Source organism: Pygoscelis adeliae, unplaced genomic scaffold (genome assembly GCF_000699105.1).
Source record: "Pygoscelis adeliae isolate BGI_AS28 unplaced genomic scaffold, ASM69910v1 Scaffold19, whole genome shotgun sequence".
In the NCBI taxonomy this organism is placed as follows: Eukaryota; Metazoa; Chordata; class Aves; order Sphenisciformes; family Spheniscidae; genus Pygoscelis; species Pygoscelis adeliae.
Window position 1 is genome coordinate 516126 of NW_008825533.1, and position 12025 is coordinate 528150.

General features: G+C 41.2%; 2 protein-coding genes across 2 annotated transcripts in view; one reads left to right on the forward strand and one right to left on the reverse strand.

Annotated features, from left to right (window-relative positions):
- ZCCHC9 (zinc finger, CCHC domain containing 9) overlaps positions 1-6499 on the forward strand; it is a gene marked incomplete at its 5' end in the record, with an annotated part of 7172 nt that extends 673 nt beyond the window's left edge. Inside the window, 4 exons of the mRNA XM_009331785.1 lie at positions 748-898; positions 1179-1271; positions 2416-2484; positions 4605-6499. Coding sequence (XP_009330060.1) covers positions 748-898; positions 1179-1271; positions 2416-2484; positions 4605-4720 — 429 coding nt within the window. The remainder of the gene's footprint in view (positions 1-747; positions 899-1178; positions 1272-2415; positions 2485-4604) is intronic.
- Positions 6500-9113: 2614 nt separating this feature from the next.
- Positions 9114-12025, reverse strand: part of ACOT12 (acyl-CoA thioesterase 12) — a 32235-nt gene continuing 29323 nt past the window's right edge. Inside the window, exons 12-15 of the mRNA XM_009331786.1 lie at positions 11469-11597; positions 10221-10347; positions 9266-9393; positions 9114-9168 (exon numbers count right to left, since the gene is read on the reverse strand). Coding sequence (XP_009330061.1) covers positions 9114-9168; positions 9266-9393; positions 10221-10347; positions 11469-11597 — 439 coding nt within the window. The remainder of the gene's footprint in view (positions 9169-9265; positions 9394-10220; positions 10348-11468; positions 11598-12025) is intronic.

Below are 12025 nucleotides of genomic sequence, written 5' to 3' on the forward strand. Positions count from 1 at the left end.
GGAGCGAGATCTCCAGCAGACTCTAATGAGGCTGTCTAAAAGCAGTTATCTCAGCACAAACTTATGCGTTCAGCGTAAACTTATGCTGTATGTGATCTAGGAACATAGTAAAGAGAGCCTACTACTAATTAATCGGAGACATTTAAGTTCTTCATGCCTAAATTATTGAGCTGGTGCAACCTTGCTTATATTTACCTAAGCACTTACTGCAGTACTACTTGAAGAGCTTGGAGAGCTGTGCTGTGGTCAAAATCAACTGTCACCGTTCATCCAGAGCACTCAGTTGTCAATGAGTGAGTACCCCGTACGGTGTGTTGTTGGTAAAAGGAGAAAAGTACCCATAATAATACGGTTTAATGGCATAGAGCACTGACAGTTGTTTTGTGACAGGGTACGATGTCTCTTTTGTCTAGCTGTCTTTCCCTCAGGAGAAAATCCCTTGATATGTTTGCCTTCTAAGAAGCCTGAAGGCCTTATTAGGCTGGGATTTTCAGGTCTTTGAGTGCCATTCACAGCATCTTGTCTTTTTATGTCAAGTAACCTCCAATGTCAACACTAGAGATAGGTATCTGACAGTACCCTCAAGGTTTCAGCCAAGAGAAGTAGTGGTCTAGTAAAAGTCTACTGGCTGTAGGTGATAATAATAGGAGTAAGTGAATCCTTTAGTAATGCCACCTGTAAGTGCTGTGGTTTGCTATGTGAACTGTGTCTATGAAAATGCATATAACTTAATTTTTATTTTCAAAGGTATGTTTCCACTGTAGAGAACCTGGCCATGGTGTTGCTGATTGTCCTGCAGTACTTGAAAGTCAAGATATGGGTACAGGAATCTGTTACCGGTGCGGATCCACAGAACATGACATCGGCAAATGCAAAGCAAAAGTAGATCCAGCTGTTGGTATGTCTCAGAAATTTATGTTTTTCGAGGTGCTTTGGTCTGAGTCTTCTGGCTACTGAAATATAAGCTTTGTGTTTTAGTAATTTTAGTGTTCTGAGGAAATAGGGTAATATGTTTAAAGGAATACAGTATTATAACGATGAACCTAACAGTGTAAGAGACAGTATAGTATTTATAGTATAATAGTGTAGTAAAATATTGTCGTTATAGTGTGTTCACAGTTGTCTGTGGCTTTACAAAGGTTTTTAATGTGGATCATAAACTGTATGGAACTTTGCAGGGGCATTTCCATACGCAAAATGTTTCATCTGTGGTGAGATGGGGCATCTATCAAGGTCATGTCCAGATAATCCCAAAGGATTGTATGCTGAAGGTGAGTGTAGCAATTTACTAAAACCAAAACATTTTTCATACTTCCCTGACGCAGAACAAAGTAACACTGTAAGTGAATGAGGATCTGACTAAAACGGATTTCCGAATATCTCTTACTCTTGGTAAAAGCAGATTAATTCTGGGGAATTCTGGGAAATTCAGTGTTAATATTGATGACCTGGGGATTTCTGTTTTAATTGTAAGCTTAGTGTTAACGAGATGAGATGCAAAGTATGAGAACTTGCTTGTGCTTGCAATTTCAAGAGGCGCACAAAGAAACAAAATCATAATAGGCTGTATGTATGTAGTCAGTGTGTATTTAAATGTCCACGTACCAAAGTATGTGGTAAAAACATACTCTCATACTATAGCTTAAGACTTTGGGAGGTGTTCACGCAAAACAAGGGCTCTCACTAGAAAGAGGACATCTTCAGTTTAAGTGACTCAATGAGAAATGTGATCTAAGCTTGAAGATTTCACTCAGATTCTGCTCTGCCTGGTTTCTCTGTTGGCACTAACAAATAACATTCTGTCTCCCAGTACAAACCTGAGGTCTTGCCGACTGAAAAGGGGGGTCTTATAACAGTTAGAAGAAGAATCACTTTAGAGGCATTGCAATTCTACTTCCAATGTTTGGATTATGAGTAGAATTTATATTTAATATCTCAGTACCTGCAGTTGGATTGCCCGTCTCTCAGGAGCTCCTACTAATTTCAAAAATTCCTTTGAATAATTGTATTTCAGCAGAATTTAGCTTGTTTCTCAAAAAGAGAGCTTCAAACAAATCAGAAATACTCAGTGTGTGGTGACTGGAATTTGTAGTATGTGATGCTTTACAGAGCAACGTGAGTACAAACAGCCCTGTCTGTCCGTCAGAGGCAGGGAGGCAGAGGAAGCTGTGTTTGCAGGCTTCTAAAGCTGGCTGCCTTTCTGCTCCGCAATGTTACATTATTGTGCCCAGGAGTGCAGACCACTCCACAGGAACGTTTCCTTATCTTATTTACAGGTTGTTGCTACAGAAAACTAGAACAAGATTTTTCAATATACATACAAGAGCAAAACGGTGTAGGGGGGTTGTTTTGTGTTTGGGTTTTTTTGGTGTTTTTTTTTTCCCCCAGATGAGTAACAACTTTCTCTTTTAACAGGTGGTAGCTGCAGACTTTGTGGCTCCGTGGAGCACTTCAGAAAAGACTGTCCGGAAAAACAGAACTCAGGTGAGATGCAGGAGAGCATACAGAGTGGAGTTTCAGGAAAAAAGGGTTTGAGAAGAGAACTTGCAAATAGCAAAGGTGACGTTCCTTTGGGAATGAGTGCTTATATTAAGGGGTATGTGGAGGAGGCATTAAGTTGCGATGCAAAACTTGAACTTTCCGTTCAAAAAAAAATCTAGCTTGTGTGTTTCTGAAGATAATATGATGAGCTGATGTGTATTTGTTAGCCAGTATTTATGCTGCTGTTCACAACTTTAGCAGCAGTAGAGCAAAACTGGTTTCTTCTTTTGATGATTTGTGTGTGAAGTGGTGGAACTGAATATAATGTCAGTTGCAGGGTGGTGGTACTTGTAAAAGCTGAGTGTGCAGGCAAGTGTTCAAGTCATTCAAGACAGGAGAGAAAGAGGAGACAGGAGATCTGTCCAGCTAGATTCACCAGCTAATAAGTTGCTTACACGTTCTTCAGTTTTCTGTGTGGGTGGGAGAATGACGTTCTATAAAAAAAAACTGCTGAGGAAGGCAAAAGCATCAAACAAGGGTTTGAAGAATGAGGCTGTCACTGAAGCAGTGAAACTTTTGTTCATTTTTCTACTTCGTTTGTATGGCTTATAGAACTTTCGGGTTAATGATATGCCATAAACTTTTGTGGAATTTATGTAAGAAATATTTATGGAGGCAATAGAGTCCTATACTTCAGCTGTTTTCTGTATCTGATCCTATATATATGATATTGTTGCATCCAAGACCATATGTAACCTTCTAGATGTATGCTGCTTTGCTAGGTTAGAACAGGTGAGATTGAGCCTTAACTGGTCTGATAGAAGTTTCTGATATGAAAAGACTCTAAAATTTCCCCAAACTCATCAGCCGTAGCAGCTTGCTGGGCAGTGCCCGCTCAGATGACTGCTGAGTTGAAAGCCTGTAACGTAGCCTTTGTTGGATTTCTGCAGGCCACGTTTACAGCAAACTACCTTTGTGTGGTTAACGCTTTGTTTTACGTCGGAAACCTGTGCAGACGCGGTAGGAGAAAAGAAACGTTCGTAGGGAACGGCACTGCTCGAAGCTGGGCCAGCTGTTACCAGAAATGGCAGTCTTCAGTTGTTAGTGCTGTGCGATGCAAGCCTTTCTGCTCTCTGGCAGTAGGGCTCTAAATTACACGTGAAGCAGAACTGGAGGTTTTCTCTACCTTTTTTGGAGAAGTTTTATGTCTGTAATGAAGACTGACAGCTGCTGTTTAATTTCCCAAAGGACATCTTAGTCTTTACACTGATGTTTCAAAACTAGTATTGCTGGTTAAAAATTGTTGAATTAGTTGGAACTGTGACACCGTTGGTAAGAATTGTAATATTCTTTGAAATGATTTTGCATCATGCAAAGTACTTTTAGACTACAGGAAGATAGCTGATGGCTGGCAAAGAAGTTTAGGCACTACAGCTTACAATTTTTTCAGGTGGAGTTATCTGGCCTGCTTTAATATACAGAAGTTAATCCAAGTAAACATTGATTTATCCGTGTGATATTCTTGGTATGATTTGATTTGTTGCTTTCAAAAGTAGATTGTCATTCAGAAAAGAAGTATCAGTTGGTTAACAGTGTTTCCTCTAGGAAAGGGGTATGAATTGGTCCAAACAGCATTTAAACAGCAGAAGGATGATGCTGATTATATGCAGGGATGTGAGTTGAGAAATACAAATTTTGCTCTGTTGTGCCTCCTCAGGTTTAGTTTTTTCATCTGTATAATAGAGAAGGTCTTTCCTTTATATCCAGAGATGCTTGACATGTTCTGATATCTTCATCATAAGAGTTATTTGGACTTAGGTGAGAGCTAATGTATCGTCTGCATACTCTTTGAATGTTTCTTTGGACAGTCAAATAGGAAAAAAGATGTTGTAATGATTTCTGAACCTTGACAATCTGCATGGGGGAAGAAGGGGAGTTTACAAAACACAATTTAAAAAAAAAAAAGTTGTGTAAAGACAGTTGGCTACAGAGCTAGAACTGAACTGAGAGATCTTTGGTGAATCAATGACAGGCCTTTGCACGCCAAATCTTCCTCAGATGTGAAAGTTTGGTATAATGGTAATGCTTAGCCTTTCCATGATCTCTTGTCTCTCACTCTACAGATCAGGTTACGGTTGGGCGATGGGCCGTTGGAATGAGCGCAGATTATGAAGAAATTACAGAAACACCAAAGCTGCGAAACCCAAAAGCGAAAGTACCCAAAGTTGTTACTTTTTGAAGGCCTCTTGGCTTTAAACCACAGTTAGCCTGCACTGTTTCACTCCAGAGTAGTGACTACACAGAGTGGATTGCTGGTTCCAGAAAATCAAGCAGACTGCTGCTGCTAAACTACTTTTTTTTTTTTTTTCCCCCCTCATTTTTCCAGTTTGCCTCCCAGACTCCCCTAGCTTACTGAAAAGCTGGGAACAACAGAAATACAGCAAGTGGGTATTTTATGTATCATCTCTGCTGAAATACAGCATTCCCTCTGATTCACATTCCCTCTCACTGCCAGCTCTCTGAAGAGGGAAATTGGCTTCTTCTCGTAACAGGGATCTGGTTGCAGTAACCAAACAGGTGCATTTTATCACGGGGGTCTGTGACCATTGGATGTCGATGGTCAGTATTGTTACCTTGAGTGCTGCTTTTACTTATCAGTCAGAGATGAACGCAGTCGTGCTGATTGTACTATTTCTGCATCGCTCTGAAAGGCATTGTAGGTATTTTCTAAAAAGACTCTCGTTGGGTTCTGGTTTGGTTTTGCCTTCTGCGTTTAGAAAGAATGATTTCTTGCTCCGTATGTGCAAGCTTGAGCAGTCGTATAGTGAAGTTATCAGGTAAACCCTATAGCCTGTAGAGCTTGGGGTCCAATTACCGCTGCTCAGCTAAATATGTACATGCATTAACCTGATTGTTTAGTGCATGTTGGATTGTTTGAGTATTTGTTCACTGACAAAAACAGAATCATGCCCTTCCTCTGATACCCATGATGAAATACACCTGAAAAGAGTTGGGGAGCAAGTGAGCAGCTTGCTTAGTTTCTTTGTTTTTTTCAAGGAAAGTGCTCTTCAGTGCACAATCTTCAGTGTTTCTATCCCTTGGTGAGTGGGGAGTAAACTTTGCTTTGTATTACACATGCCTGCTTAATGGCAGATTTATTTATTTTTCAATGGAGACTGCAGCCTGAAAAACAGCAGCCTTAGAGAAACTGATACATATTAAAAAAAGTTACAAAACCAACTGAAAATGGAGTTCCTGCAACAGCTCTCCGAAAGCTGTAGTAATTCAGCCTGTGCAGCCAGTGGTAGTAGGCTTTCACTTGCATCTGATCACCTCACCTAAGACGGACAAGGAAGCACGGTGTTACTGCGGAAGGGCACCTCGAGCTCATCTCGCACGCGGCGCTTCGTTCTGAACCGGCCTCTTGACGCAGTTCTGGGCAGCGTGGGCAGGTGCCGTGCGGGGCCTCTGGGCAGCGCTCCGCTGTGCTGTGTAGGCAGGCACCTGCGGCAGCGGGCTTCTCTGTCCTCTACTGCAGCTGCGGTTGCCATCGGGCAAGCACAAGTACTTCCGTGTCCCAAAAATCTTAAATGTGCCTTCTGAAAACTTCAGCTAGCGTTACATGGTGATAGGCAACAGTCCTTGAGGGGAAAGCGACACAGTAACGCTACTGCTTCTAAAGAATTAATTTACCCTTTGAATAAATGTGTCCTAACGGTCCATACATCGCCTTGGTGAGAACGCAGAAGGAACACCAGATAGCAAACTTGAGCTCAGGACTGGGTTTTGAGGTGCATAGGACCAGCTGCTGGAACTATGAGTTTGGAACATACTTTTCTCACAGCAGAAAATAAATACAGGAATCTTAATTGCGTGGATATATTTTATGTTTGTACGTGTTAATTATTTTTAATAAAACACTGCTAAAGAATACAAGAGTTAGAGCTCTTATTTTAGGTTATGTGGTTCTGCTCTAGATACAAAGGCACATAAGTTGGCTAAGATAGGGCATGTGTATTCAGTTTATAATAATCAGAGCACACATTTAAATGAGGAAGAGGAGTGGATGTGGATGAAATCAAGGATTAATTGGAGTTCTGATTAACTTGGATTAAAGCACAAAGCAGTATCACTTTAATGTGGATGTTTTGCAACAGTCATTTATCCCAGCTTAAAAAGTGTTTCCCTTCTATTATGTGAATAAGTATATTGTTTAAAAAGCATCTTCTTAGGTCATTTCCTGTCTTTAAAAACTCCTTGATATTGAAACATGTTCCTTCACCCATAGGAACTAGAAGCCGTGCACCTTGGCTTTCCTAGAGGTACCAATACTTCCCAGATAAGGGGTTGGTGTAGACAGTGTGGTGCGTGAGTTGTGGTTTCCAGAGCGCAGCCTCTCCTCCCAAGGAAATGGCTGGTCTGTGGTTCTAAGCAAGATGTCGTCACCCAGTTGGGCTGCTGCGATCTGAGGCAGAGGTATCCCTTTGATAGACGGCTAAGTTACGTGGTGCACGATGTGTAAGTTGAAGGAAAAGAAATTTCACTGTTCCCTTCCCACAGCTGATCACTGTCACTTCTTGGCAAAATGGACTGCTAAAACCAGGATGAGTGAGAGAGGACAGTTGCGGCAAAAGAAATCCCTCAAGAAGCGGTGGATGAAGCTCTGTTCTCAAAATGGTGGAGCACAAGCAAGGCACGCTGGTATCCAGCTCGCCTGCCTTCTGAGCCCAGCCTTCTCTTCAGCGCAGTGATGCAGTCCTTGTAGCGCTCCTCTGGAGGTCAGTGAGCCTAACAACCATCACTGGGTAAGACAACCTTGAGTTTCATACCTGTTGCTTTGATCCATCTTGCACTATAAAAACACTCGTTGGGCTCCTACACCTGACGATTGCTCTGTTGTCCTCTGAGAAGAAACAATGGACTGACTTAGAAAATTGCAGGGCACGGACTCTGTGAGAATTTCAGTATAAAGGCAACAGCTGTTTTCAGGTAATCACACGTGCTTGCATGGGGCTAGAAGCACGTACACCTCCCTCTTGTCCTCTGCTTCAGTGACTGCTGAGGAAAATGAGGCACTGAAGTGCTTGCACTTAACTCTAAAACAGCTGCACAGGTTAGCAATCTTCAGTAACTTGGACAAAACTACTTGTTAAATGCACCCACTAACCTCCTTTTAGATGATTTCACAAAGGTATGTGTAGTTGAAGAAAGCTATTCGAAAAGCAGCTGTAAAAGGTGCTGCATGTAAAGATGCATCATATCCACAAATAAATTTAAAAGTTAGGCAAATAATTAGAGTTTAAGCAAGCAGGGCCTCAGTGGTTTTCATGCTCTGGAGGGGGGCTGCCCTGAGGCTGCTGTCCTCACTCCCTAGACTGAGGTAATGCACCTCACCCGTGTGATAAAAATGGCGATCCAAAATCAGGATCTGGTTCTATAGTCTCTCCTCCAGAGCCAAAGTCCAAGAGCCGCTTTACTTTTTTTAGTACTAGTGCAAAGGTACCCCTGTGTTGTATGGCATACAGTGGCCAGCCGTAGAAGACAGCGGCTGGTTTCACTAATGCTTTGGTTCAAGGCTGTACCCAAGCTAAACGAGCCGTGTTGAGAGGCCAGGTGACTCACAGTGCTAGCGTACCCAGGGGGCTTCCAGGACTCCAGTTGGTGTCTCTTCTACTGCACTTGGTAGATGTGCCACATGCAAAATGTGCAGGCATGCTGTAACCTATAAATCACTGGTGAAAGCTTTGATTTGGTTATAGGTTAAATTGAAGAAGTATTTACTGAGGTGGGAACTGGACCAGACCCCTAGAGCTCTTGCTCTACCAATTATGAGACTACAGTAAGATAAAAGGGCACTGCAACAGTTCAGATGCTTTGATTCTCTTAACACCCCTGCATTCGTGTTATGATCTAACTGCTGATGATCATGCTTGTTTTTCTGAACAAGGCTCTTTTGAGCAAAAATAAGAGCAGAAAACAAAGTAGACATGCTACAATAAAACCTCTGAAACCATTCCCCTTTTCATCTGTGAGGGAGTGGATCCAAGAGTCTCACTGTTCTGCATTTATGCAATGCTAGCGGAATAGAGCTTGCCAGCTGGAGGTCATGACACTTCCATAAGAGGCCAACAGCCCCCATCATCACTACAAAGCAGTCTTTCTGGAACAATGTCTGAAGCCATTCCAGAGATACCGTAATAAAATTTACCATGGATTTGTAACCTCAGAAACAATAATTTATTGGAAGTCACGGTTAACTACAAGTATTAACAGATAAAGTACAAACATTAGCAAACACTGACTGACATAGGGTGCAATCTGTATACAATGGGTGTGCAAGAACCCGGACAACCACGTCAGAACACTGGGTAAGCTACTTAGTAGCACCACTCTGCAAATTAGACAGGGTGGTATTTACTGATTTAAAACTGGCTGAACGCCATTACATTCAATGTAACGTTAAAATAGTGAAATAGTCTCATGAGCTACAGTGCTACTGGGCCAAGTTCTGCCTCCATTTATATAAAATTCATTAATGAAATCAAGAGCAGAATCTGTCCTTTAATATCTTTAAAGTTAAAAATTGAATTTAGAGCCTAAGGCCTAATCTCAATTTATAGAAAATGCTTGTACTAGATATTCTCAGGCTCAAGCGCAATATTGGCTACTTGATCCAAAGTAACTAACCTGCAGAAAAATGATCAACACACATGCAGGAATTTAAACCAGTACTGCTTGAGAGTCGTTGGAGGGCTCTTCAGAAACCTGTTTTTAACTTCAGTACTTGCTTCCTTTCAGCTCCAAGAACTTTATACATTCCAAAGCAGTGTCTTCAATGGATTTTGATGAGCCAGTAAGATTTGCAGCTAAGTACGGCATAACACCTGATGTCACTTGATTGAAGTAACACACCTGTTTAAACAAAAATAAATGAAACAAAAAAGCCTATGGATTGCCATAGTTAGCCATTTTTTGCAGAGCCTAGGTGGCTATCAAAGTTTTTATGGATGTGAATAGAAACACGTAGTGCTTCTGAAACTGAAGGCAATAATTAGCCAAAAGAGCATGCCTTTTTTACAGTACTTTAGTGATCTCAGTGTCCTCACTACTGCCAGGTCCTCGAGCGTGTAGGTAAACGTATACAGCAGTGCAGCAAGAAACATAATGTGTAACCTGTTAAATATATGTGCTTTATGAACAAAGCTGTTGCCTGAAAAAATCCCAGCCACTGAGACTTGCTGAATGTTTTCAGAAATATATTTTCTTAAATGAAAAAGTTATAGCCTTCCATGGAAAAGAACAAAAGAGGAACATTGTCATTGGTCCAGAGATGGGATTCAGACAGCATAATTTCTGACATGCGAAAGTTAAGTGTTTAATCTGAACTGATTCCTTGGACTTTTGTAGTCAGTGAAAAGAGATGGACATCACCAGAGACCAGTTTAACACACACCTTCTAGGAGTGTATTTTAGGATTGAATGAATGACTCTGGAGGTGCCTAGCCATCTCCAGTGCTTAGTTTAGATTTGTTTCTTAACATTCAGATTGGCCAAAGTTGGGCAAGAGAGATTCCACTTTGTGGAGTAAAGGATGTCTTAATAACCACACTGAACTCTGGGGAAACTGACTCATTTTTTTGTTGCATTGCTGTTACTGTTCTAGACTGTCAGCTCAAATGAGATTATACGCACATGTAATACTACAGGAAAGGAAAGCTGAGGTCTGCAGAGCTACTGACCGTACAGGAGCTGTTGCTGTCACTGTAGATCTGGAATCCGGCACAAAGGATTTCACTTCTGCAGTATTCTGGAGAAGGTGGCACAGATGTGAGGGTAACTGACTTTACAGCTACTGTGTAGGGTTCACTGCAGGGCAAGGGGAAGAATTAAAGATTTCTTCAACAAGATGTTAAAAAAGACATCTTCTTGTATGATGTACAAAAGTAAATGACTACAGAGTATGCACAGCTATACCAAAGATGTCATTTTCATGTGAAGGCAAACAAGCTCCTGTATGTTTAAAGATACATGTCAAAAGATTCAGCTCTCTTGAGTCTCATTAAGGCTTTATCACAGACTCCAATCAAAGAGACTTCTGTGGAAAGCCACAGAACAATCACCCACATACAACATCTCCTTTTTTTTTATTTACCCTGCTCTCCACGACCCACGTTCACAGAATCAGGGTCTAGGAGCCACCCTTACTAAGAGGCTTTATAGTGTGGCCCCAGCAAAGGTATACATGATTCAGTTCCCAGATGTGGGGGGAAAAAAGCAAGCACAGTACAGAATACAGCCTTTTAGAAGCAATGTTCTGTTAACATGAAGAATTACTGAATATAAGAAACTGAGAATAAAGAACGGTAAGATACACCAAATGGTCTCATTTATCCATGTTTCATTATGCAAGAACAAACAGAAATCTAATTTAAAAAAAAATCAATGTATGTTAAACTGATGAAGGGACTTTTTAAACCAAATTCAGCAGCAAAATTTATAGATACAATAAACGTGTCACACTGAGGTTTCAAGAAAGGCCAAGCACTTCCTTGAATAAGAAAATCTCTGGAATTACATTAAATGGGATTACAAAGTCCCTTAAAACAAACAAACTCCCAGTTACGTGCTTCAGCACATTGCCAGGCCCTCTGGGACATGTTTTTTTCCAAATTGCCTGTTTGGAATTCTGGCCTATTTTCCCTTGTGACAGACCACTCCCAAAGAGTCACTATCAAAGAAGCAATACTGGACTACGCTACAGATCTGTGATGCTCTGAATTTACTTCATTGCGCCTTCACATTGCAAAACAAATCCGGTTGTGCAAACTCGGGCATCAACATACTGTATTTTACATCAGCTACTAATCTAATTTCTTAAAAAATAAAGTATCATCATCTTTGTCACCCAACGACAGGCACAGATAAAGGTCAACAGTAAGCAAAACTGGCTCCAAAGTGCTCAGTTAAACTTGAAATTGTGTACTCACCTTGGCTTACAGGGCTGCCTTTGAGACACAAGAATCACAAAGTCTCTGGGTTTGTGGCCAGTCATGGGTGGAGATGTAACATAATATATTTTCTCATCTTCATTCACAGCCTGTAGGACCTCACAGGTTCTGCAAATATATTTAACACACGCATGCAGACCCTAATGTATGCAATAGCATCTCCTACAAAAAACACAGTATAAACATATTCCATCCTAACATTAGGCTTACAATTTTCATGTTCAGGCAGCAAGGAAGAGAGAGGAACACAGAGTGAAAAATCAAGGTTTTCTGCACACCTCATCTGACACCACCTCTCTGTCCCACAAAATTATTAAAAAGTGCTCCAAGGTGCTGGAGCAATGTCTTAAAAGCGTACCTTTTGCATACTGTCAATTCCTGTTTGGAATGACATTAGCTTGCATCCTGTGCAAGGCTGAATGACCAAACATTGTCCATCTGACACACCACAGGAAAGACAGTCAGGAAATATTTGTAAAATTTTATTCAAAGTTGTGTTCTACTCCGTTCAGACAGGGCCACCTGGGTAGGACACA